Source organism: Saccopteryx bilineata, chromosome 7, assembly GCF_036850765.1.
Source record: "Saccopteryx bilineata isolate mSacBil1 chromosome 7, mSacBil1_pri_phased_curated, whole genome shotgun sequence".
NCBI lineage: Eukaryota > Metazoa > Chordata > Mammalia > Chiroptera > Emballonuridae > Saccopteryx > Saccopteryx bilineata.
This window is the reverse complement of record NC_089496.1, coordinates 76308738-76333944: the sequence shown is the minus strand read 5'-3', so window position 1 is coordinate 76333944 and position 25207 is coordinate 76308738. Positions and strand designations below refer to the sequence as shown.

General features: G+C 42.5%; 1 protein-coding gene across 1 annotated transcript in view; it reads right to left on the bottom strand.

The window, feature by feature from the left end:
* Nucleotides 1–219: 219 nt before the first annotated feature.
* Nucleotides 220–25207, bottom strand: part of IQGAP1 (IQ motif containing GTPase activating protein 1) — a 114224-nt gene continuing 89236 nt past the window's right edge. Inside the window, exons 24-38 of the mRNA XM_066238182.1 lie at nucleotides 24216–24371; nucleotides 23818–23981; nucleotides 23124–23348; nucleotides 20202–20342; nucleotides 20025–20109; nucleotides 18750–18982; nucleotides 17402–17534; nucleotides 16301–16403; nucleotides 15324–15459; nucleotides 14648–14735; nucleotides 11525–11737; nucleotides 10738–10904; nucleotides 8617–8739; nucleotides 4525–4633; nucleotides 220–2553 (exon numbers count right to left, since the gene is read on the bottom strand). Of these exons, the coding sequence (XP_066094279.1) occupies nucleotides 2440–2553; nucleotides 4525–4633; nucleotides 8617–8739; nucleotides 10738–10904; nucleotides 11525–11737; nucleotides 14648–14735; nucleotides 15324–15459; nucleotides 16301–16403; nucleotides 17402–17534; nucleotides 18750–18982; nucleotides 20025–20109; nucleotides 20202–20342; nucleotides 23124–23348; nucleotides 23818–23981; nucleotides 24216–24371 (2190 nt within the window). The 3' untranslated portion in view covers nucleotides 220–2439. The remainder of the gene's footprint in view (nucleotides 2554–4524; nucleotides 4634–8616; nucleotides 8740–10737; nucleotides 10905–11524; nucleotides 11738–14647; nucleotides 14736–15323; nucleotides 15460–16300; nucleotides 16404–17401; nucleotides 17535–18749; nucleotides 18983–20024; nucleotides 20110–20201; nucleotides 20343–23123; nucleotides 23349–23817; nucleotides 23982–24215; nucleotides 24372–25207) is intronic.

Here is a 25207-nt window from a genome sequence, read left to right as displayed (position 1 = left end):
ATTACTTTTTATGTTGAGGCTACTCTAAGCCCACAACATTTAAGAAGGCTACTCACATGTTAAAAATTTTTTTGAGATAATTTGGTGATTTGGTGGCTGACTTCAGTTTGTGCCGTCAAAAGACTATAAAGGGTTGGTTTTGATTATTAGGTCTTACTCTAATCAACACTCTTTTAGCAAGAACTACTAATAATGAAACTGAGAAAAATAAACACAAACATGAACAAATGACCTTTTATTTCATACAAAGAGATACAAAGGCAATTGTGTACTGCAACAATCTGATGGGCAGTCCAAATTCTTGGAAGTAAGTTCACGGTAAATGTCATGATGGCTGGTGGAAGAGAAGGTCAAAGAAGGAGAGCGACCAGACAGAGAAGGTTACAGCTAATAAATAAAAGTACTAAGAGCTATGCAGTTCCAATGCCACGTGAGTGTGTCTGGGCCGCCTCAATGTTACTAAAACCATGATTCTATGTTTAGTCACAATCAAAATTCTTGAAGTTCATTTTGTGCTATTTTACATTAAAAGTTGTGTCAAGGGAACTATAATCCTTACAAATAATTGCTAAGTCATGTAATGTTAAAGGGTTTGTAAACTTGGCTCAGCATCTGTCCTGGATACGGCCTTGGGGCCCGACGAGATTTTGGGATGGGAGTACTGGTTGAATGCAAACGGGCTGACACTTGGGTTGGTCCCAGTTTCTGAGGCAATGCTACTTGTAATAGCATCATCTTTTAATCTGAGGAAAAAATTTACTAAAAAATCATCTTGCAAAATACAACAAAAATCAAGGTCAGGGCAGTGCGGACTCCTTCCATGGCACCTCCCACCTTCCCCCTCACCTGCCCGGAGTGTGTAAAGATTCAGATAACTTCTATTTGTGCCCACAGACCCCACTGAGCAAACAGTCTATTATGAACAACATATCTCCAGTACTTACATGTGTAATAGGGACACATCACATAATTTGTTATTAACAAAACAGTTTATTGGCTTTAAATATACATCAGTAGATTTTTAAATGTTAGTTTATCTTAAGTTTTATGTCTTATGATAAAATACTGAACCAAAATATTGGAGAAAATGGAGGCTCAGTAGCATGATTTAATAGATTTTCCTGGGTAAACAAAAAAAGGTGTTTTTTTTTTAAAGTATATGACTTTTTATCTAAGGAAAAAAACTTGCTAAAATTCAATGTTTAGAATTTTTTTTTTTTTTTTACTAAACCCAGAAACTTGAAGTTCATAAAATAAAACATAGTGTGGGCAGCAAAAAAGAAAGAAATGGAAAACAATAGATTTGAATAGCAAGTGTAATCTAAGTTGTCTGGGTTTTGTTTGTTTGAGTTTATTTAAAACAGGATTCTCTTTCTGCAACCCTGCAGATAAATCCTAATGTTTGGCTATAAGAAAGTTTTAAGATTTCAGATATACAGATAAGCCAATTTAAAAAATACCTTTTCTTATAGTACTCTAAAGGCTTTAAAGCATTATATAAATCTTTAAAATTCCTATCACCCACATTTTAAGAAATAAATCTACACTTTCATAAAGCACTCTTGAGACATAAAAGTTTTGAAAAAATTATATCCTATGCTAGGCTAACCCACTTCTTTGCCGCAGGGACCAAAGAGACCGTCTTCCTGAAGGCAGGCAATCACTGTGCATCAACACAGGCAAGCAGGCACCCCTGCCAAGAGGGGCGCCTCAGCCCATTCTAAATTTACTTAAACTGCTGAATTTTATCAACGGGACTCTCCTATCCACTGACAGGAGAGTTATACTAACAGAATTGCAAAACATAATGGTGAAATTTAAAACCATTATTGTCCTTTTCTAAAAAGGCTTCCTTTGAACACAAACAGGGACTTCTCTTAGCTCCTGCCCATAAAGGGAAGCATATTAGAGGAGGACAAATACCTTCCCATATCCTTCATTTTTACTGATGGAATGAAAATATAAAGAAACTTCACTTTTAAATGACAATAAGGGATAGATAGCCTGACCTTTTCATTGTGAGTCTTATATGTCTGTATATTATTGATGCTAACAGCTTCCCCTTTAAATCATAAGAATTCAAACCCCACCATCACTATTGCTGATTAAAACAAACACCGAAGCATACAATATAGTAATGCAACCTCTAAGACTGAAACAAAGAGATTTTTAGTAAAGTCCCCACTGTTTCCTAAGTGATAGAAGGAAATGAAGGAGTAAGAAGGGTCAGACTAAGCCTGAGATACAATTCCACTAGAAAAAAGGGCTACAAATGTCCAGTCAGAGTGAGAGGAGTTACAAAGGCGGCACGGGGAGTCTATCAGATTGAGGCACCACTTTGGGCTGGGTCTTTGCTCCCACTGGGTAAAGAAGGGCCCTGGAAAGGTAGCCATGAGGGATTCTTTCCTCTATCCTCCTGGGCTGGTGGCAAAGGACAAGTTACTTCCCGTAGAACTTCTTGTTGAGAAGGAAGATCAGAAGGTTGACATTTACTTTAGCTCTGTCAAATAGTTTCATGACTGCAACTCCTTCATATTGTAGCTGCAGCAGGTCCTGTTTGGGAAAACATTCTGACAGTTAATCGAGTCCATGGGACAAGTAAAGCAAGGACACAGTGAGGAGAGGGGGCCAGAAGGAATGATGCACCCTCGTGGGCTTGGTGCAAGTAGGCTGAGAAAGAAGTTCTTGACTACGGAACAGCCCACAGCTCAGCCACTGGAGAGTGTGGGCAAAGCTCACACTGGTCAACTGATTTTTTTGGTACATTTAGAGTTAAGAAGTCATGTGGCTTGTTATCACAATACACAAAACATGCAAAGAAAAAGTAGCATGCTCAGTTATCACACACATCCACGCTTTTTACTTTACAACTATATATCTCTAGTTTGTCTAAGTGACGATTCAACCTGGAGAAGGTGAAGGCATTTCAAACCCCAATGAACCAGACTAATCATTGAAAATAAGACAAGGTCAGTAATATTGTGAGACAACATCTACTAGAGTCTTAATTTCTACTTCACAAGAAAAAGCTTTTATATTCAAAGGCACGGGAGAAAGAAAGGAGTAAATGTTTACTAGGTGCCTACCATGTACTCGATATACTGTGTAATAACATTATGAAGTACCTTTTTAGTCGTGACAGAAATCCCAGGAGGGGTGATTATCCCAAGTTGAGAGATTGGGCTCGGGGAGTAAATGAATCGGCTGACACTGTGGACGGGGCTGGCTGGGCAGAACCAGGGTCTGACTGCAAAGCCCTGCATTTTCCACCCCACGCCACTGTCCAGAACAAATTAGGAAATCTGATGGGTCATCTCTTCCTTCAATTTTCAGAGTGGTGATACAAAAACAAAACTCAAAGGGTCTGAAAGGCCCCCAAAAGTTCAACCAATTCCATAAAATCCCAGCAGCTCCACGAAGACCAGGACTCCGGCGCATCACCTGTGCTGAACACAACACCTCATCCCTGGCAGTCAGATCTCCCGAACTGCACAAGGAGGACCACATTACATGAGGCAGCCTGGCCAGCCTGTAAGAATTTGGGGAAACTGAGGGAATAATAAGAGCTTTTTGTATAAGTACTCGAGTTAGTTATGTGCATCACAAAACTTTCTCGCATGTCAGCGAACAGGTTTGGATGGTCTACAAGTCACTGAGAAGGAAACAAAGCAATATTACGTGGTGGTAAGGGCTTTGCAGTGTGGGGGTGAGAGGAGAGTAAGTCAGCACTGTGGTACCAGAGGCTGCTCCTAACGGCTGTGGAGCAAAGAGAGGACCATTTGCGGCTTGGCTGACCCAAGGCTTCAAGGCAGTACCACAATAACAGGGAGAGGAAGGGACAGCTCCTAGTGAGAGAGCACAGCCGTGCACAAGCCCACACGCTCGTTCAGAGAAAGGCACCGGCAGAGGGGAGCAGTGCAGGCAGAGGTGGGAAACGACTCTGAAACGCTACACACATAAAGCTGCACTTTCCCTAGGAATCCTCCTAACATCCTGATAGTTTTTAATGCATAAAATATACAGACATTGCAGAATAAAACTCAGGAGTAATTATGTTAGAAAATGATTCACTGCAGCATCCATTTTTAATTTAAAATGCGATTCAGTTTACAAAGATGCAATTTATGCACATCTTGTCAGAAATGCTCCTTTAAGCACCTATACCAAATCAAAATATTTTAGAAAAAGGATGTCAAGCTACTGAGTAGGCTTATAATTTTATACTGTTGAAGACTCATACTTAAGCATTTAGTTTGAGTCCAACACATTAGCTCAATTTAGTGTCAATACTAAGTGGGAGCTTCAGGCAACTGCTTTCTGAGGATTTCTACATCTCAGAGTAGACAGACCAAATCAGACACACAGAATCCAGATACAGCGCCTTTCTCTGTGGTGTGGAGCCCAGCTCACCACCACACACGGACCACTTCCCCCAAATGGTCTCCGCACTCTCGACTGTCCGACTTGGACAAGAACATGACCACTCCAGACACAGAGCTGCAGTTCTACCTGGTGCAGACCCACCTGATAATGTAACATAAACGTCTCCATCTGAACTCCCATGAATTTGGCTTTCACTTCAAAGTCTCCAACTTCTTCTGTTGGACTGATTTCAAAGATAACATTTTTAAACCTGTTGAAACATAAAATCATAATGGTGTGATTTTTATGTCCTCATATAAAAATAGCCTGTGAAATGCAAAAAGGAGATGAACAATGTCTTCAAAAGTGACAAGGGGTACAAACTGAAGGTCCAAGGACATCTGCAGGTGAAGTGGAATGGAAATTTAAGGACCACCTGCTTGAATGTGGAGAAAATGGCACCCCATTCCTGTAGTACCCACTTTCTACGGAAAGAAGGACTGCTGAAATGTCACCAATGGCCTCTGAAGGGATGATGTCAGAGGAACTCTATTGACCTTGTACCCCTGCTGAAACCAGGATAAAAGGAGAATCCAGAGCAAACTGGGCTGGAAGGAGAAGCTGGCAGGAGTGTGTATTGGAGTACACACATGCTTAAAGACTGGAGAAAGTAAGCAAAAAAATAAAAGGGGGTCAGAATAAAAAGAACTAAGAGAACAGATTTTCTGGAGAGAGTGGGTCTACAGTTATAATGCGCTGAGTGCCACACAGATAAACTGCTATTATTGAATGTATTAATCATTAATTTTCAACATGCTACATGCCTGTAAATTTTATGGTGCCAGAAGTGTGGGAGGGTGAGCACACAATATGTGTTGTAGGATTGTGCACCTGAAACCTGTATAATTTTAACTAGTGTCGCCCAGTAAATGTTTTTTAAAAGAAGTGAAAATATGCTGTTGTCCAAGTGATCATAGTATGTCACCCCAGATTTTTAGAACTATGGAGCAACTTTATCTATTGTGAACAAAGCTGAGAAGCATGAAAGATCAAAAGAAGCACTAAGAATACATGTATTTTACTCAACAGGAAATCCTCATGGGTTATTCCTTAAAGATCTTTATTTTCTGTGATAAATAATTCTATTTTAACTGACTTAGTTTGTTATCTAGTTTCTAAGCCCATAATAGCAAATTAAAGAGAGGCAAATAATGGTAGGCACTTGAATAGTAGTGGAAAATGATGACAAAATAAGAGATAATAAATCTTATGAAACAAATCTGAAAAATATATAAAGTGCGCAACAAAAAAAACTCCAAGCCTGACCAGGAGGTGGCGCAGTGGAAAGCGCATCAACCTGGTACACAGAAGACCCAGGTTTGAAACCCTGAGGTCATCAGCTTGAGCATGGGATTGCTGGCTTGAGTGTGGGATCACAGACATGACCCCATGATCACTGGCTTGAGCCCAAAGGTTGCTGGCTTGATGCTCAAGGTCGCTGGTTTGAACACAAGGTTGCTGACTTGAGCAAGGGGTCACTGGCTCAGCTGGACCCTCCTGGTCAAGGAACATATGGAAAGAAATCAATGAACAACTAAGGTGCTGTAGCTATGAGTTGATGCTTCTCATCTCTCTCCCTTCCTGTCTGACCCTCTCTTTCTCTCTCCTTCGTTAAAAAAAAACCCCAAAAGACAAGATCCCCAAATGAAACAATGACCAGGGAAATTACAGCTAAGCCATATCTTAAACACCCACACCCACTAGAATTAAAATTTAAAATGAGGTACTTTTTTAAACTATTGAACTCAAAAATCAAAATTGTTTTATTCAATAATGGAAAGGAAACAGTGAGATAAAGCACTTTCATACACATTTTAGACACTATTGGAAAATATTTTGTTAATACATATATAAAATTTAAAGTTTTTTTAAAACTAATATGAAAAAAAGTATGGTACTTTCTCAAAAAAATAAAAAATAAAAATAGATCTACCTAATGATTAGCAATCCCATTTCTGGGTATTTATTCAGAAGAACTGAAACCAGGATCTCAAATTGATATTTACACTTCCATGTTCATTGTAGCATTATTCACAAGAGCAAAGAGTTGGATGCAACCCAAATGTCCACTGATGGATGAATGAATAAATAAATAAATAAAATGTGGTTTATACACACAAAGGAACATTATTCAGCCTTAAAAAGGAAATCTGTCACATGTAACAACATGGGTGACCTGTGAGAACACATCATGCTAAATGAAATAAGCCAGTCATAAAAAGACAAATAAGGCAGAATGGCAGCTGTCAGGAGCTGGGAAATGGGAATGAGTGGTTGTTTAATGGACACAGAGGTTCAGTTTTTGTTTTTTTGTGTTTTTTTTACAGGGACAGAGAAAGAGAGTCAGAGAGAGGGATAGATAGGGACAGACAGACAGGTATGGAGAGAGATGAGAAGCATCAATCATCAGTTTTTCTTTTCTTTTTTTTTTTTTTTTTTGTATTTTTCTGAAGCTGGAAATGGGGAGAGACAGCCAGACAGACTCCCGCATGCGCCTGACCGGGATCCACCCGGCATGCCCACCACGGGGCGACGCTCTGCCCACCAGGGGGCCATGCTCTGCCCCTCCGGGGCGTTGCTCTGTCGCGACCAGAGCCACTCTAGCGCCTGGGGCAGAGGCCAAGGAGCCATTCCCAGCGCCCGGGCCATCTTTGCTCCAATGGAGCCTCACTGCGGGAGGGGAAGAGAGAGACAGAGAGGAAGGAGAGGGGGAGGGGTGAAGAAGCAGATGGGCACTTCTCCTGTGTGCCCTGGCCGGGAATCGAACCCAGGACTTCTGCATGCCAGGCCGGGACTCTACCACTGAGCCAACCGGCCAGGGCAATCATCAGTTTTTCATTGACATCTTAGTTGTTCATTGATTGCTTTCTTATATGTGCCTTGACTATGGGCCTTCAGCAGATCGAGTAACCCCTTGCTCGAGCCAGCGACCTTGGGTCCAAGCTGGTGAGCTTTTGCTCAAACCAGATGAGCCCGTGTTCAAGCTGGCGACCTCAGGGTCTCAAACCTGGGTCCTCAGCATCCCAGTCCAACGCTCTATCCACTGTGCCACCACCTGGTCAGGCAGAGCTTCAGTTTTATAAGACCTCTTTGTTTAGAAATAGAAGAAATAGCTTCCTTTTTTTTTTTTTTTGTATTTTTCTGAGTTGGAAATACGGAGGCGTCAGACAGACTCCCATATGCGCCCGACCGGGATCCACCCGGCATGCCTACCAGGGGGCGATGCTCTGCCCATCTGGGGTGTCGCTCTGTTGCAACCAGAGCCATTTTAGCACCTGACGCAGAGGCTACAGAACCATCCTCAGCGCCCGGGCCAACTTTGCTCCAATAGAGCCTTGGCTGCGGGAGGGGAAGAGAGAGACAGAGTGGAAGGAGAGGGGGAGGGGTGGAGAAGCAGATGGGCGCTTCTCCTGTGTGCCCTGGCCAGGAATTGAACCCGGACTCCTGCATGCCAGGCTGACGCTCTACCATTGAGCCAACTGGCCAGGGCCAATAGCTTCCTTCTTTAAAGAGGAAAATTAAGATGGGATCCACACAGCAGGTGTGAAAACATCCTAATACAAATATTCCACAAACAAGGCAAAGAAATACTTCCTGTTAGCAATAAACAATTGCCTCTGAGTATTAGATCTAATTCTGCACATAAATATATATAGATAGAAAAATATAAAAATAATCATCCAGCTAAGAGAAATAAAGGCATTAAGATAAAGATGTGATAAATGCAGGAATAAGTTAAAAAAAAAATCAATGTATAAAACAAAGTAAAAAAAAAAAACAAAAAACCCTGGCTGGTTGGCTCCATGGTCGAGTGTCGGCCTGGCATGTGTATGTCCTGGGTTCGATTCCTAGTCAGGACACACAGGAAAGTGACCATCTGCTTCTTTACCCCTCCTTCTCACTTCTCTCTCTCTTTTCTCCTCCTCTCCTGCAGCCATAGCTCAAGTACAGCTAGTTGGTCCCAGGCACTCAAGATGGCTCCATGGCCTCTGCCTCATGCAGTAAAATGGCTCAGGTATCAACGGAGCAAGGGCCCCAAATGGGCAGAGCATCGCTCCCACGTTGGGCTTTCCAGGTAGATACCAGTCAGTGCGCATGCAGGAGGAGTCTGTCTCTGCCTCCCCTCCTCTCACTAAAAAAAAAAAAGAAGAAGAAGAAAAAAGAAAAAAGGGAAGAAAGGTAAAAAATACTCACTGATTCGCTTGTAGGTCCTCAATTTCCAGAAGAACTCCTTTTTCATGTAGTCTTGCTGCTGTGTATTTCAGAGAAATTTTTTTGCTTTTCTTTCCTTTCATTTCCCTAGGCTTCTTGGAGACCCTATAAAAATGATATTGTCACTTTCTATAAATATCTACTTCAATCCTGTTGATAATTCAAGGATATGAGGTCAGAAAATGAATTTCCCATACACAAGTGTAAGTAACATACCAATTCTAAAATGGCAAATAAATATTAGGACTAGCCTAAGCACAATTATCATTGCAAAACAGGGGAAAGATTAAGTTGATTTTGTCTTTAACTTAAATTACACTTGAGAACACACCATAAATTTGACAGTGTTTTAATCTTTCTATGTCCCTCACAGAACCTCAGAACATACCAGTAAGTGTTAGGGCTCCTAATGCCAGCCTGGCGAAACTGTATTGAAACCCAGGGGAGTCACTATAAGCCCCTCGACTGTGCAGAGACAAAGTATAAACATCTCTGAATAAGGACTTGTTAAGAGTTTAAGCCAGCATAGCTATTACAGAGGAAGAAGAGAAGAGCAAAGAAAAAGAAACAGATGTTAGAAGCTATTGGAACAATTGAGGCAGAAGAGTGGTAAGAAAAGTAAATAAAAGACAAATAGAGATAAATGAAAACCAGGGATTTGGGGCTCTGGCTGGTTAGCTGTTGGTTAGAGTTCTGTCCTAATACAACCAAGGTTGCATATTCAATCCCTGGACAGGGCACAGAGAAGAGTCAACCAATAAAATATAAATAAGTGAAACTACAAATCAATGGTTCTTTCCCTCTCTCTCTCTAGAAGTCAGTAAAAACCAACCAACCAACCCAGGGAATTGGGACTCATAAGGGTGGGTGGTGGTATCTCAAGCAAGGGGTCAGAGATGCTGGCAGCATTCCTATAGAAGGTAACTGAAATAGCTATCAAAATTACAACTGGACAAAACTTTTGACCCAGTAATTCTACTTCTAGGAATTTATATTTAAAAATATGCCCACATTTTTCAAAATGACTTATGTACCAGGTTATCTGCTGCAAAGTTTTTTATAATAAATAACTGGATATAATGTAAATGACCCTCAATGGAGAATTTATTGAATTAGTTGACCTACCTACCTACCTACCTACGTACACAGTGGAACCCTAAGCAGCCATTAAAAAGGAAATGACACCCCAGCTATGTCTTAGCAGGTCTAGAAGCCACGATGCTGCCATGGCAATGTGCACACTTGGCGCCTAAATCTTGGTTTCTAAATATACCATTCTTCATTAAAGGGAAGCAGGGATATTTGGAGAAAAAGCTAACTCTAAGCCTGGGGAGGGGAAAATACAAGTTGAAGCAGACACATCTTGCCCTGTAAAGTCAGGAAGTTCTCAAGAATGATGGGGACATGTCAAAAGGACACAGGAACCAGCCCAGCAAGCTGGGTAAAATGGACCTGATTTTTGAAAGAGAGAGAAAGAGAGAGACAGCTGATGTGGCAAAATGTTAAAAAAACAGGTGAATCTAGGCAAAAGGTATGTAGGTATTTATTTTTCTGTTTTTTAAATGAAAAGTTAGGAGCAAAAACTAAACTAAACTACACATAGAACCTACACTTAGTACCCCGCTCTCTGGGTTTCAGTTTCCCTCCCTATCAAACAGGCAGGCTGCTGGCTGCTGACCTGTGCCAGGGAGGCTGTACCAGACTTTCCTCAGCAGCCAGGAGAGCCGGGGACTGGGACCCTGTCCCCAGGAGGTATAGAGTGAAGCTGGAGAGCCAAAAGGTTTAATATCCCTTAACTGGTTTTGAAGCACAGCCAGGTTTCCAGACAACTAGATAACATCCATCATGACTCTTCCATTTCTAGGGCCAGGAAGATATTTTGGAAAAAGAACTGCATAGAAATAAATACCCTTGAAATCCCCCACACGTGTCCATGTGCACCATACAATAACAAATGGGACCACAAATTTATGCCAATGATTAGAGGCAAAATAAAGACCTAATGTAATAGAGGTCCAGTGTGTTTTAAGTAACTATGCCCCATGTCACTTCAGTTACCTCTAGTTTTTCCCCTGACACAGATTCCTTAGAAGAAGTACTCACTTGCCCTTGCTGGCTAGGTTATCCAGGCAGGTTTTGATGTAGCTTTTGTAGTAATCCACCTGCTCCCCGTAGAAAGTGGCCTTCGAGTTCAGAGCAGCATACGTTTGCTGCAGTTTCACCAGCTCGGCCTTCCTCCTCTGTCGGTATCTCCGCTGATTCCGAATATCCTGGGACACAATTATCAAAATGAGGACAATACTGACAGATGTTATGTGCTTCTTCAATCATTAACACTAGAATCCAGTAGCGCTTCACTCTGCCTTGCCTGACTGCCCATTCTTAACTGGCAGCAACTCATGTTCAATAATTAACAAAGACATTCAGACCCCATCCATTTCCCCCCATTTGTATTTTCTAAAGGTAGGGAAATGTTATTACTTTTAGAGACTTCCACCTTCTTAGAATTTGCTTGCAAAGCTGGTTTAAACCTCTTAAATATGTTCTCAGGAGAGGGAGAAAAATTAAAATTTCATGATCAACTCAATGTGAATTTATACTTCACAGAAATCATTAAAAAAATCTGGAATATTCCAAAGAGGCCAAAGACAAACTGAAACATGGGAAGTTCTAGTTCAGCCCTCTTCCTATAAATTTAGGCTCTGAAATAAGTCATCCAAGGGTGGGCAAGGCCCTCATGTTCAAAGAATTAGACATGATTCTTCAGAGGGAAGAACACTAATTTGCTCGTGAACTAGAGGTAGGTTGTCATTGGATCAGCTACTGTCTCTTTACAAGGTCCTGAGAGAGCTGTACAGACGTGGCCAGGTCGTCACGGACCCCAAAGTACCTTGGCAATGTCATTGATCAGCTCCTGATATCTGTTCTTTGGGTCCACGGTCCCAAGCTCCGTTAGCTTCTTCAAGCCCAACTGGATCTTTTCCTTCTTCTCCTGAAGAGTGAGGTTGCTGTCTTCCTTTACAAATTTTGACTTTTTCATCTTGTCTGGAGTTTTGGCATCACGAATAGCACGTCTCTGCATGGCTCTCTGATGTTCTGCTTCCTACACATAAGAAAAAAAGAAGTTCCAGCCCTGGACAGTGGCACAATGGGTAAAGTGCCTTCCTGGAGCACTGAGGACCCCAGCTGGATACCGACCTCACGGGGCCCAATTCAAGCCTGGTCAGGGCATATGAGAAGCAATTAATGGCATAATCAAGTGGAACAATGAGTTGATGCTTCTTACTCTCTCTCTCCCAAAAAGAAAAGACAAAAGAAGTTCCTGGTAAATTCAGTACACCAATCCAAACCCTGAATTTATGTAGCATAACTGCACCCAAATTTACATAGCTCTCAAACTGCATTCTGGAAACAGAGGGAACAAACTTAGCTGACAGCTGACAAGAGAAAGAAACTGCAGGAAGCAGAGGCAGATCTCTTTCCATCTTTTAATCATCTGGCTTCTCAGGGCTTCTCTGCTGGGCTCTTAGGTACAAGACTGGGCTCTACTGGCTACAAAATCCCTCATTTTCCCCCCTGTCACATTATGGGACACAAAACCTATTTAATTTTATGGGAAACACAGTGTTATCCCAGTGCTCAGTACATTCCTGCTAATTCTTTTTGCCACCTTGTCCAGGCTGAGTCATGTTCTGGCCTTCCCTCTGCTTTTAAACAAGCTGCAAATGCCAGTATCTTGAAAACACACACACTTTCCCTTGAGTCTTCTCTTTCCTAGTCAGTACGCAACGTTTTCCCAGTATGCCCTGGCCCGACATATAACCCAGCACTTTCTTGTTTCTTTATAACTCTCTGCCAGGGGCGTTCTGCATCTACCGCTCTCATCGCCAGTTACCACCCCCCACCCCAAATCCAGTGCCTTTTCTTAGTTGTCACCTTGTTCATCTCTGCATTTTCCTCTTGCCTTGAGTATGGGTTTGGTACCCGCAGTGACCTAGGGTTGGTTTTCTGTAATGTTCACTCTCAATAATTCAGTGGTCACCGCTGTGCTACTAGACCCTGTCACTAAGACTCCAGTGCCATATTTTGAGCTGTTTGTACTGGAGTGGCTTGTAATTCCTCCCAAATTGGAGTGTTTCCCTTCCCCTTATTGTCTTTCCCCCTAATGTCAAGGCTACTCTGCAGCACAGAAAGCAAACAGCATAGACTCTGGAGTCAGACTCTGGACCCCGATCTGGGCTCTGCCACAATGAGCATATGACCTTGAGCAGGTTCTTTAGCCTCTCAAGGTCTTAGTGTCATCCTCTGTATAAGGAAGACAGAAAGACTCACCTCTCACCCAGGGAAAGCCAAGGACTAAATGAAAGAACAGGTGAGTGCACCAAACTAGTATCAGGTTCTCAGTAAAGATGGGCCCTCCTCCCTCACTTCTAACTTCCTTGCAGGTTAAACAAGTTGTAGCTACTGCTTATGTCTCTTTTCTTGCCTCTCATACATTCTATCTATTCAGCAATCATCACAGCTTCTAAAAGCAGAGAAGTCATTTAAAACAGTGGGGGTTTTTTTTGGTATTTTTCTGAAGCTGGAAATGGGGAGGCAGACAGACTCCCACATGCGCCCGACTAGGATCCACCCGGCACGCCCACCAGGGGGCGTCGCTCTGTTGCGACCAGAGCCACTCTAGCGCCTGAGGCAGAGGCCATAGAGCCATCCACAGCGCCCGGGCCATGTTCGCTCCAATGGAGCCTCGGCTGCAGGAGGGGAAGAGAGAGACAAAGAGGAAGGAGAGGGGGATGGGTGGAGAAGCAGATGGGTGCTTCTCCTGTGTGCCCTGGCCGGGAATCGAACCCAGGACTTCTGCACGCCAGGCCGACACTCTACCACTGAACCAACCGGCCAGAGCCTAAAACAGTGGTTTTTAAACAGTCCTCTGTGCAGCCTGGAAAGAATCCCACAGGTACCACAGAGTTTCAGAAAGTGGGTTTTCAAAGGCCCCATGCCTGCTGCTATCAGAGTAACTCCAATTTTACCTACTTTATATATATATTGGGCTTCCAAGTAAATTACCACTTAATAGAAAGTATTTCTATGTTCAAACTCTGCAAATGAATGACTTGACCTACTTTTCTAATTTTATGAGAATGTGAAACAGGAGTCTTCAACATGAGGTGACTCATCCATCCCTTCCCACAAGCAGCCAGGCCTGGGACCTTAGCACACACCTAGGTGACTCAACTACCAAGTGCTCTGATGTCACTGCCAAATTAGTTAGCATTAAACGGTCCCCAAGGTTACAAAGGCTCTTTACCCCATATCTCTCTGGTGCCAAATTCCCATCCAGGTTTTGAGTTCTGCATAATTTGTTCTGGTGTTTTAGCTCTCACTCATCTTCACCCTCCGTCTTCACTCTAAGAAGCAGGTCTGGGCACATCCCACCAGCCCTTTCTGCCTGTTCTCATGCAGCCTCCTGCCTGCACTGGTGCTGCTGTCCCACAGCTTAGCCATTCTTTCTAAGTGTGGCTCAGTCCCACTTTGTTCTGATGCTTTGCTCTTCAATGGACTCCGTCTGGAACTTCTAGCATGTTTACAACCAATACTACAGTTAACTGTTAAAGGTTTCCTAATTGTTTCTGGTGTATATATCACATTTCTCCACCTACATCATGGATTTGTTGAGTTTAAGAGCCACATCCTGTACTTTTATTCTATCTACCAAGGCACTAAACAAAACTCTAACCATATAACATTCAATAAATTACTGGGTAGATGCATTGATTCTGGGTCGGGTTAAATTAAAACTCACACACACACACACACACATGTAAGTGCCAGTGAGCCTTATGCCCTAAGAACATCTGCCTCTGGATTGAGAACTAACGATTTTCTCAACAAGCGATTTTCCCACCACCATCCCCCGATCTCCCCAGGCCACCACCTCTTGCTATCTGTGTCCCCCTATCATGGGAGCATCTCTGTACCTTATTACGGTATATGTTAAATCCCTAAATTTTACCTGTTCACTGGTGGCTGGTGTTTCTAGGATTTCAGTCAAGGTCTCTCCTGGCTGGAACCGGATGACATCCACAATTAAACGTTTTGTGCTAAAGGAAATAAAGGATACATTTACATATTAGCAGATGTTCTACTTCTCAATAGACTTAAGCAGCAGTGGTCCAAACACCATCTCCCAAAGGTGCCACTGGGCAGCTGCTAATACCAGGTACTTAAGGCCTTAGATATTTTTATACAATTACAACAGAGTGGGTACTAAGGCTAAAATTTTCAAGATGTAAATTTCGCCCTGACCCAGTAGCCCAGTTGGTTAAATCACTGTCCCAATACACCAAGGTTGTAGGTTCGATCCCTGATCAGGGCATATATAAGAATCAACCAATGAATGCAAAAGAAGTGGAATAACAAATCATTGTTTCTCTCTCTCTCCCTTCTTCTCTTTGAAATCAATAAATTTAAGAAGAAAAAAAATTTTAAGCTGTAAATTTCACCTTAGCATCTTATTGGCAAATAAGACAGATAAGTCCTACGCCCAGTATAATATATGAAATGACCACAGTTATGACAGGCTTACAAAGGCCAAGATGACCATTTCAGGTATGAACAGTGGATTCATACACCAAGGCCAAGGATGGCTGGGTTACACTGATTTCATGCTTCCCACTTTCAGTACTCACTTCAGTAAGATGGTCCGGGCATCCATTTCAGCATTCTCATCCCCAGGGACATCAAACTTGTTGGTCAGTGTGAGAGACACTTCTGTCTTAGCCAGTGCCTCCTTGTTTGGGTCATTTAAATTGCCAGCACTTTCTCCTAAAGTTTTGGGAGGATAGAAATAGCCAGTATAATAAAGACAAGAGATGCTGGAGAGAAGATAAAAACACAAGTAAAAGATAATGCAAGTCTAAGGAGATAACTTGAATAATCCATCATGAGCACTGGGGCAATGGTACCTCTTACTGAGAAAATAGCCTGACCAGGCAGTGGCACAATGGATAAAGCATTGAGCTGGGATGCTGAGAAACCAGGTTCAAAACTCCAAGGTTGCCGGCTTGAGTGCTGGCTCATCCCGCTTGAGCACTGGGTTGCCGACTTGAACTTGGGATCATAGACATGACCCCATGGTCTCTGGTTTGAGCTCAAAGTCACAGGTTTGAGCAAGGGGTCACTCAGCTGGAGACCTTAGTCAGGGCACACATGAGAAAGCAATCAATGAACAACTAAGGTGCCACAACTGAGTTAATGCTTCTCATCGCTCTCACTTCCTGTCTGTCTATTACTGTCTATCTCTCTGACTAAAAAAAAAAATAAAATAAAAATAAAAAATATATATATGCTAAATGATAAATGCAAAGACTTTATAATAAAATAATTTTATAAAACGTTTGACAATCGTTTTAACACTATTATAATTCTCTTTGCTCATTTCCTTTATAGGACTTACAACTTCTAATTACATTATTATGTATACACGCACATTGAAAATGACCTCCTCCACTGGCCATCAGTTCCTCATGGGCAGGGATCATGTTTATTTTCTTCCCTAATGTATATTCAGAGCATGAACAGTGTAGACATAGAGGAGGTGCCAATTACAACACTTCTCTGTTAAAAGTCCCCCCCTTATTTCTGGGCAGGTACGTCAGAACTTTACCTATCAGGGACTCGATGGTGGGCACCTCGCCAAGGTCATCCAGCAGCTCATGGATCGGATCATTGTGCTCCGGGGCAATGGCATCCTGGTGATCTAGCAGAAGCTGCATTGAACACCGAGAGATCAACTCCATTCACGCACTCAGCCCGTTAGCCCCTATCCCCACCCACACTCCCACACAGAACAACAGGAGGTTAGAAAACAGAGCTCCTTCAAAGAACTGACAAGCCAATCCTCAGCAAACCTACCCAAATCAGCAATACATAAAGCATCACACTTGGCCTCTGAGGGATGACTTATCATGTGTGGAGAGAAAGCACTGGTACTCTCTCAACCTTACGGGCACAGGGGATTTAAATATGTCCTGTGTAAGAGAGAACAAGGAAGCCCACAGACGTCCATATCCAAAGTCATCGATGTGCCCTATGACCAGTTCAAACTGTCATACTTTTCCTTAATGTCTGCAGTATACAACACCTTTAATTCAGAGAAAGTGTACCCTGTCAATGTCATTATCTTGGAGGCACTCAAGCAAAGCCTGTAAGATTCTATTATCTCAAGTGATATACTCAGAAATGACAATACCTGAAATTTCACTTACATTTTATCTATTTTCTCATTTCCTATTCTGTATATCACCAAATGGGAAAGGAATGAATTAAAAGTATTTGCGGGAAGAGGGAGCACCCAATGGAAAAAAGGCGACAGAGAGGAAAAAGTTGACATTCTATTCATGTTATAAAAATAACACAGAGTAAAAAGAAGTACAAGCCAGGGAAAAGGAAGGGACAGAAACAAGTCGTTTATCAAGCCCTTAGGCTAGCGCTCATAACAGCTGCCTGGAGCCCACGTGGGTTTCTGGTTCAGGAGGCCTGTGCTGGGCTCAGCAACTTCATGTTTAACAACCAGCCCAGAGGACTCTGCTGCAGGTGGCCAGAGGGCCACTTTGAGAAACTAGCAGAATTGTTAAGAATAACAAACAGCAAGGCAGATGTGATGTCAGTAAGATCAAAGAAAGGTGAGGTGTAACAGTAAGGAGCAGCCAGGGGAGGCAATCAAGGGCAGAGCAATGAAATTAAGTAACCAAAGAAAAAGACCTACTGTATGGGTGTTGATGATTTCCCCGATGGAAATGTAGATCACTGGCTTGGTGAGGGTCACGAGATCGGAGTACTCATCCACATTAAATTTATCCTGCAGCTCTGGGACATCGCAAGCAGTCTGAAAAAAACGCCTGGAAAGAAACATAAGAGCCAGACCCCAACAAGTGACAGAAGTGTGAGAAGTTGGCGAGAGAACAATGTGTTCAAACAGAAGCCAGTCCAGACAGGTGATTCTAGAGAAAGCTGCATGTTTACCATGCTTGACAGCCTTGAGACACCGGCTTTAAGAACTTTGCTCCCACCGAGTTTTAGTTCAACCCACAACCGCTCAAACACCCGTGTCATTAGGAGAACCAACTCTCTCTCTAACACAACACCCTGAAATTAAACAGAATGTTCAATTTACAGATATTAAAAGAACTCTCTAGCTTTTCTCTGCTTATAAAGTGGCATGTGCCAGTGACAATGCAGAACCATTATTTTTATTTTTTTTTCCTCTGGAGCTGGAGTGTGGACAGTTGTTTTTATTTGTTTTTGTTAAGTACTATCTATTCCACAGATTTTTTTTTTATATATTTTATTTATTCATTTTTTAGAGAGACAGGAGAGAGAGACAGAAAAGGGGGAAGAAGCAGAAAGCATCAACTCCCATATGTGCCCTGACCAGGCAGGCCCAGGGTTTCGAACCAGCAACCTCATCGTTCCAGGCAGATGCCCCATCCACTGTGCCACCACAGGTCAGGCTATTCCACAGATTTTTATAGCTCAAAAACCTTCTCCCGGCCCTGGCTGATGGCTCAGTAAATGGAGTGTTGGCCTGCTGTATGGACATCCCCAGGTTTGATTCCCGGTCAGGGCACACAGGAGAAGCGACCATCTGCTTCTCTCTCCCTCCCTCAACCCCTTCTCTCTCTTTTCCCTTCCCACAGCCAGTGGCTCTATTGGTGGGAAAACAGTCCCAGTCACTAAGGTTAGCTCAGTTGGTCTGAGTGCATCAGCCTCAGGCACTAAAAATAGCTCAATACTTGAGCATCAGCAGCAAATGGGTCGCTAGGTGGATCCCAGTTAGGGTGCATGCAGGGGTCTGTCTCACTGTTTCCCCTCCTCTAACCTAAAAAAACAACAAAAAACCTCTTCCAAGCTGGCTTTAGCTCAGCGGTTCCTTCGAGTCAGGTTCACTTGCAAAAAACCTCTTCCTCCCCTCTGGGAGGTCTGAGCATATCACACATGTGTCCTACACTATAGCAGCCCAGGGAAAGCTAGGTGTGGTTTTCAGTCTTGTCTTGACCCTCAGAGATTGAAACACACCCATAGAGTCTTTCAAGTCCCTTATCATTCCCCCTTACCTGAATTTCTGGTAGGACTGGGAAAGGTACTCGTTAATGATGCTTAAGTGAGCATTATCTCCCAGAAACATCTTATTGGAAGCTGCATGCTGGAGCATCTTGGCAATAGAGCCAAGATTGCGGCGCTGGTCTGTGGTAAGCTGGCCTCCAGCTGACAAGTCAATGATGTCAAAGGCATCAGGAGCAACAATGGCCGGATTCATATACCGATAGTAAAGCAAGTTACCAATAATCTGGGAACAGGTGAAAAAAAAGGTGGGTGTTAAAAGGAATCTACAAATGACTCTGTAGCAAAGAAAATGCAGTTCTGTGAGGAAAAAATAAACACTATAGACTCTCATGCACACACACTTTCTCTCAAGGCCTGAACCTGAAAGGACCCAATGTCCCATGTTTGAATGCAGAAAAAAAGAAAGCAAGGACAGAACTGAAAACCCCTGCAATGAGAATAGGTTCAGAAGGTAAAAAAGACAGACTGAAGATCTGCTACTGGGCATGTGCAGGCATCCTCTGTTCATGTGTCAGGGCAGCAAACAAAGCTTTCACCCACGTGCACTTTCCACTTTCATGTCGGTGGGCTTTCATTCTAAGAAGCTAACAAATATAGTTGAAATAAATCCTTAAACATGCTCTAATTAGCATAGTGTAATCTGCCCAACCCCCATCATCTTGATGCTGCCGACTTCAAAGGTAGACACGTTTGTGACTCTGAAATTAAAGTCACTCCACACACAACTCTTCCACGGAAGAATTCAAGGGCAGTCACAGCATTTTCCCTAGAGTAGCATTCAAAAAAATAAATTCACCTGAATAGAAAGTCTAGAATTGAGGCCTCACTGAAGGAAAGCACAGAACTAGAAGAGAGAAGAAAAAAGCATTCAGATTAAGAAAAAAATTTTTAAAAGGTAAGAGCACAGTCAAGAGTTGAATAAGAGTTACCAGCAACAGCCTTAGCAGAAACAATTGTGCTTGCTCCCATTCACCTGGCCACCAGCAGAGGGAGCAACTTTCCAGGAAAAGATAGGACTCAGAAATTCATCAAGACAGGAAAGATACACCTAACTTGTTTGATGCAGGCCATTCGAACTCTGTAGAAACTCAGAGTTTCCGCTAGTATTTATAATAATTTTCAAAATCTCACAATCAATGGCAAGCTACTGCCAGAACCTATGCTTAGGCACTTACCAAAGGTCCATGAGGAGACCTATATAGTTTTAGAACTTTTTCCTCAAAGGTCTAATGGAAGGGCAAGACGAACAGCTCTTGGAGTCTTACCTTCAGCAGCTCATCCTCACCAGCATCGGGGAACTTCTCATGTAATGAGTCCTTTAGCACTTTCGCAATGAAGCGCATCCCATAGCTGTGAGAAGGACAAAACTCGTGAGAAGGGCCAGGGAGCAGAAGGGTACTACTATGCTGGGCTTGATCTGGGTCACAGCTGACAGTACTCACGGGATTTTGTCCACAGAACTGATGATGGCTGAGAGGAACTTATCTGTCACAGCCCGCATGTTCCGGATGGAGTTGTCCAGCCGTGTCTTGACCTCTTCATGAATGAGAGCCTGCTCAGGAGTCACATCGTAGGGGAGTTTGCTGGGAAAGCAGAAATGACCCCCAGTAACGTTAGACCAAAAGCCAGGGACTACCTGAGGCAGAACCAAGTCTTTCATAAGAGAAAGGCCCAGAGAGATTAGCAACTTGCTCATGTTCACTGAGCTGGCAAATAGTGGGGCCAGATTTTGAACTCGAGTTTTCAATTCTGAATTGGGTGCCTTGAATTATGTGCCAGGCACCATGATAGGTACTTGGGATAAAAGGAATATGAGATGTGACAGTTTCTTGAGTATTATGTCTGGTAAGAGAGACACACAAACATGTTGATTTAAAACATACTGTGCTGTAAGAAGTTGACCACAATGCTGCCAGAAGGAGCTTCAACTCAGATTGGGGGAATCAAGGAAGGCTTCCAGAAGGAAGGCACATTTGAACTCAGGAAAAGGAAGAAGGGTCATCTAGGAAGGAAGATCAAATGCAAAGAGAAGAGGAGAAATGAGGGTGGGAAGGTACATAAGCCCGGTCGCCCAGGGTCCTATATATAACACTAAGAAGTCTGGACTTCCCCGGAGCCAGGGATAGCCATTAAAAGACAGCAGATTTGGGGAAGATTGCTCTGGCTCACTCTGAGGAATGAATTAAAGAAGTCCAGTCACAAAAAGAGACAGGAACTCAAGAAGTGATGAAGCATGAACAAGCATGTAGCAGGGGGAACCAAGTGACAGAATTGAGAGACATGAAGGAGACACAATCAATGGGACTTGTGACCCTCTGTGCATTGATGAGGGAGGTGACAGTTATAAACAGCCGGATGAGCTGACCAGATCCCTCAAGGAGAGGGCACTGAGTGAGAAAAAACTGTCAGTAGACATGCCAGCACCTGGCCTCGGCACCATCAGGAAGGAAACGGGATGGGAGGGAGTGGAAAGTCAAAAGTGAAAGGCGGGGCCAGGTTCTGGTACTTTTAGTGAGGTCAAAAGGTGGCATGATTATCAATGATTTTCTTGGATTATCTGGGTGGTCTAAATTTAATCAGGTGTCCTAACAGAAGAGAGGTAGACACACAGAAGAGGAAATAATGTGATGATGGAGGCAGAGACTGGAGTGATTCAGCCACAAGTCAATGAATTTTCCTCTAGAACCTCTAGAGCAGTGGTCCCCAACCTTTTTTGGGCCACGGACCAGTTTAATGTCAGAAAATATTTTCACGGACCAGCCTGTAGAGTGGGACAGATAAATGTACCACGTGACCGAGGCAAGCGTCAAGAATGAGTCTTAGACAGATGTAACAGAGGGAATCTGGTCATTTTTAAAAAATAAAACATCATTCAGACTTAAATATAAATAAAATGGAAATAATATAATTTATTTATTCTTTCTCTGCGGACCGGTACCAAATGGCCCACGGACCGGTACTGGTCCGCAGTCCGGGGGCTGGGGACCATTGTTCTAGAGGGAGCACAGGCCTGCCTTGGTTTTAGCCCATTGATACCGACTCTGGACTTCTGGTTTCCAGAACTGTGAGAGAATAAATTTCTGTTGTTTTAAGCCCCAAAGTGCACGGTAATTTGTTACAGGAGCAACAGGAAACTGATAAAAACAGAGATACAAGTCCATTCATCACATTGTGGCTGGATTATAAACATAGGTAGACTATGAACACAAGAATTCAGCAAAAATCAACAAAAAACAAAGTCTTGCTATGAAAAAAAAAAAGTGCACTGAACTAATCAACAGTGTGCTTAGTGACATGGACAATTTTCAGTCATTGGTCCATGGACCACACTATGAGCGGCAAGGATATGGAGAGCTACTCCTCTTGAGCTCCAGGGAACTTCACACATGATCTGAGTCCAGAACAAGAAGAAACCTCCACAGACTCAACTGCCTACACAGCCATTCTTCACCCTCTCCGTGTCACCCAAGCTGGATAACACCAGAAATATTCTGGCTCTCTGAACTGTTTTTTCCTACATTCCCCATATTCTACTGACGCACTTTTACTTCACGTGTGTTAATGCTGGTGGCGAACCATAGCCTGGCCCAGAATCTCCTGAATATTGTGAATTTAGTTAATCCAACTCTCAGTATCCCATACCATCTTCTCTCTGCTTTAACAAGACACTGATCACACTCAGACCTGTTTGAGTCTTCCAATCCAATGCATCTCTGGTTCTCAGTGTCCGTTCAGGTCCTCCTAGGCCCTCCTCACCTCCCTCCATCACAGAGCACGCAGGCAGGAAGAGTCTGTACCTCACTCTGAGCAAGGTGGGCCCCATCTTCTCCTGTAGGTCTCAGCTCAATGAAACTTTCCTTCATAACAGGCTCTCTCTAACTAATCTCTGGGTTAGCTCCCTCTCATAGTCTCCACTTTAGTTCCCTGCATGAGCTTCATAAAATGACCCTCAATTTGTAACTATGCTTTGTTTATGTGCACTTTTCCTCACACTTTTTTTTCATTAAATTTTTTAAGTTATTGTGTTAACAGAGATTCAAGTGTCCCACTTAATATAACCCCCTCAATTCCCAACAATGTGTGCACCTGCTTTTTTGTCACTCCCACCCAACCAACTATAAAGAGGGCATGGAGCATGTCTGTTTCATTTATTACTGTTATGTGCATCTAATACAATGCCTGGCACACAGTAAGCACTCAATAAACATTTGCTAAGTGAACACTACCAGGTCAACAATTTAAAAAAGGTTTTTAAGGAAAAACAATATTGAACACTTATTAGTTTGTAAATGAAAGGTCAACTGCTAAAAAAGAAAGAGAAAATAATAAAAACAGGACAGAAAAGGGCATTTCAGTTACCATACCTTGCCTCTCCTGTCTGAGACTCCATCTGATTAACCCACGATTTGTAAATATCCACGGGGTCAGTTTTGATGTTGAGAGACTTGTCATCCATAATCTCCTTCACGACTGGGGCCAAGATCTGTCGCAGGGCATTTTGACCCCGAGCACCACGGTTGAAACTTACAACCATCTTAATAACTGTAGGATTTCCTGTTACAATCTCTTGAATCTGGTCTACTTTTGACCTATAAAACATCAGAAACAAATTCAGTTTAAACTAATCACAGAATCTATGGGCTTACAGATCCTTCCTCCTTAATGATTCCATCTCCTGGACACAGAAATAGCTGCAAGTAAGGATGTACAGTACTTGTTCTTTCTCTAAAGCACTTGCCAACGCTCATCTGAACAGAGAACACTGTTCTGCTGCTGCAAACTCAACCATGAGAGTACGATCAGGTGCTTTATTAGGTCAAAATGTGGAATCTCGGTGTTTGGATCAGCTTCTTAAAAATTATATTTTAAAAGAGAAATTTCCTAAAGTTAATTTAGCAAGTTTATTATTTTATCGCCTCCCCAGAAGCAACACTATGTTAGTAATTTCACAAGTAGATGCTTCTTTCACACAAATCACAGTATTAACTGAGATCATGCGGGAGACAGTAAGCCCCACTCCCCATGCTGAGCGCCTATGATGGCGGGGGGCCTCCATACTTGATCTCCTCCTGCAGTGCTGTCTTAAAGAGCCGCAGCAGCAGGTACTCTTCCCGTTGGTTGGATGCGTAGTTGTAGAGGGTGAAGATCACAGAGTCCATGAACTTGGTGGACTTGTTTTGGGGCATCTGAAAAATCAGCTTGGCCAGGTAGGTGGGGTTGGTCTGAAATAAAAGCAAGGGGTAGCTCATTACTGGAAAATGGAAAGGCTACAGAAAATACTCACTTTTTTAAACTTGAAGGATTAGAATGTATGTAAGTAAATAAATAAAGAAAATGTAAATAAAGAAACAATTTTGCTCAGTGGGGAAATCATAAATAGTTCCACAAAGTTCTATGGGTAAGGTTTTCTTATGAGAAGTAAATTAGCTAAATTTTCAATACCAGGAACCACTCACCTGCAATAAATAAAACAGGTGTTGATAAGCTTCCAACTTCTCTCTCTTCTCCTTGCTCAGAGCCTTGAGACCTCCCTTCTGTTTATTTAGCATCATCATATCAGACAACTGTTCCTTATTTTTTTTGGTAAGTTTTTTACTGTGGGAAACCACATCCTGTAAACAAAAACCAACACATCAATCAAAAGGCTTTTGAAGATGAAAAGCCTGCACATTAGAAAGGCCTCTCACTGTACTGACAGACTCTATCAGGTACGATGCATCACTACACTGTATCCTGTTTTCTGAACACGAACCAAATAGTCCTACTTCCACCTTTCAGTAAAGAACCTGACCCATAAAAATGTCCATAGATTCAGGAAACCAACTCCTAGAAATCTGCTGAAAAACAAACCTTTAAATACAATAAAAGCTACATATACATTAATTGCATTGTTAGTTGTAATAATAAAATAGCCTGACCAGGAGGTAGTGCAGTGGATAGAGTGTCGGCCTGGGACACAAAGGCCCCAGGTTCGAAACCCCAAGGTTGCTGGCTTGAGCGTGGGGTCACCAGCGCACCACAGCACTGCCACCCCATCAAGGCACATCTGAGAAAGCAATCAATGAACAACTAAGGTGCCACAACTATGAGTTGATGCTTTTCATCTCTCTCCCCTCCTGCCTGCCTGTCTCTATCTGTCCCTCCCTGTCTGTCACTAAAAAAAAAAATAAAGAAAAAAAATCTTGTCAAATAGTTCAGAAAAAAAGAGGTAAATTATAGCCTATCTTCTAATGAATTCTAATGCTGCCATGAAAGATATTTATGACTACTTTTCATATATAAAACATTTTATACTCTAACATTAAGTAAAAGTGTAGGATACAAAATGATTGTGGTGTGCTGGAATTATGGGATAATTTTTATCTTCTTTTTTCTATTTTAAATTTTGATATTAAATAACAGTATTTCATTTCATATATAACTTTAGAAATTTATGGCATTTGCTGAA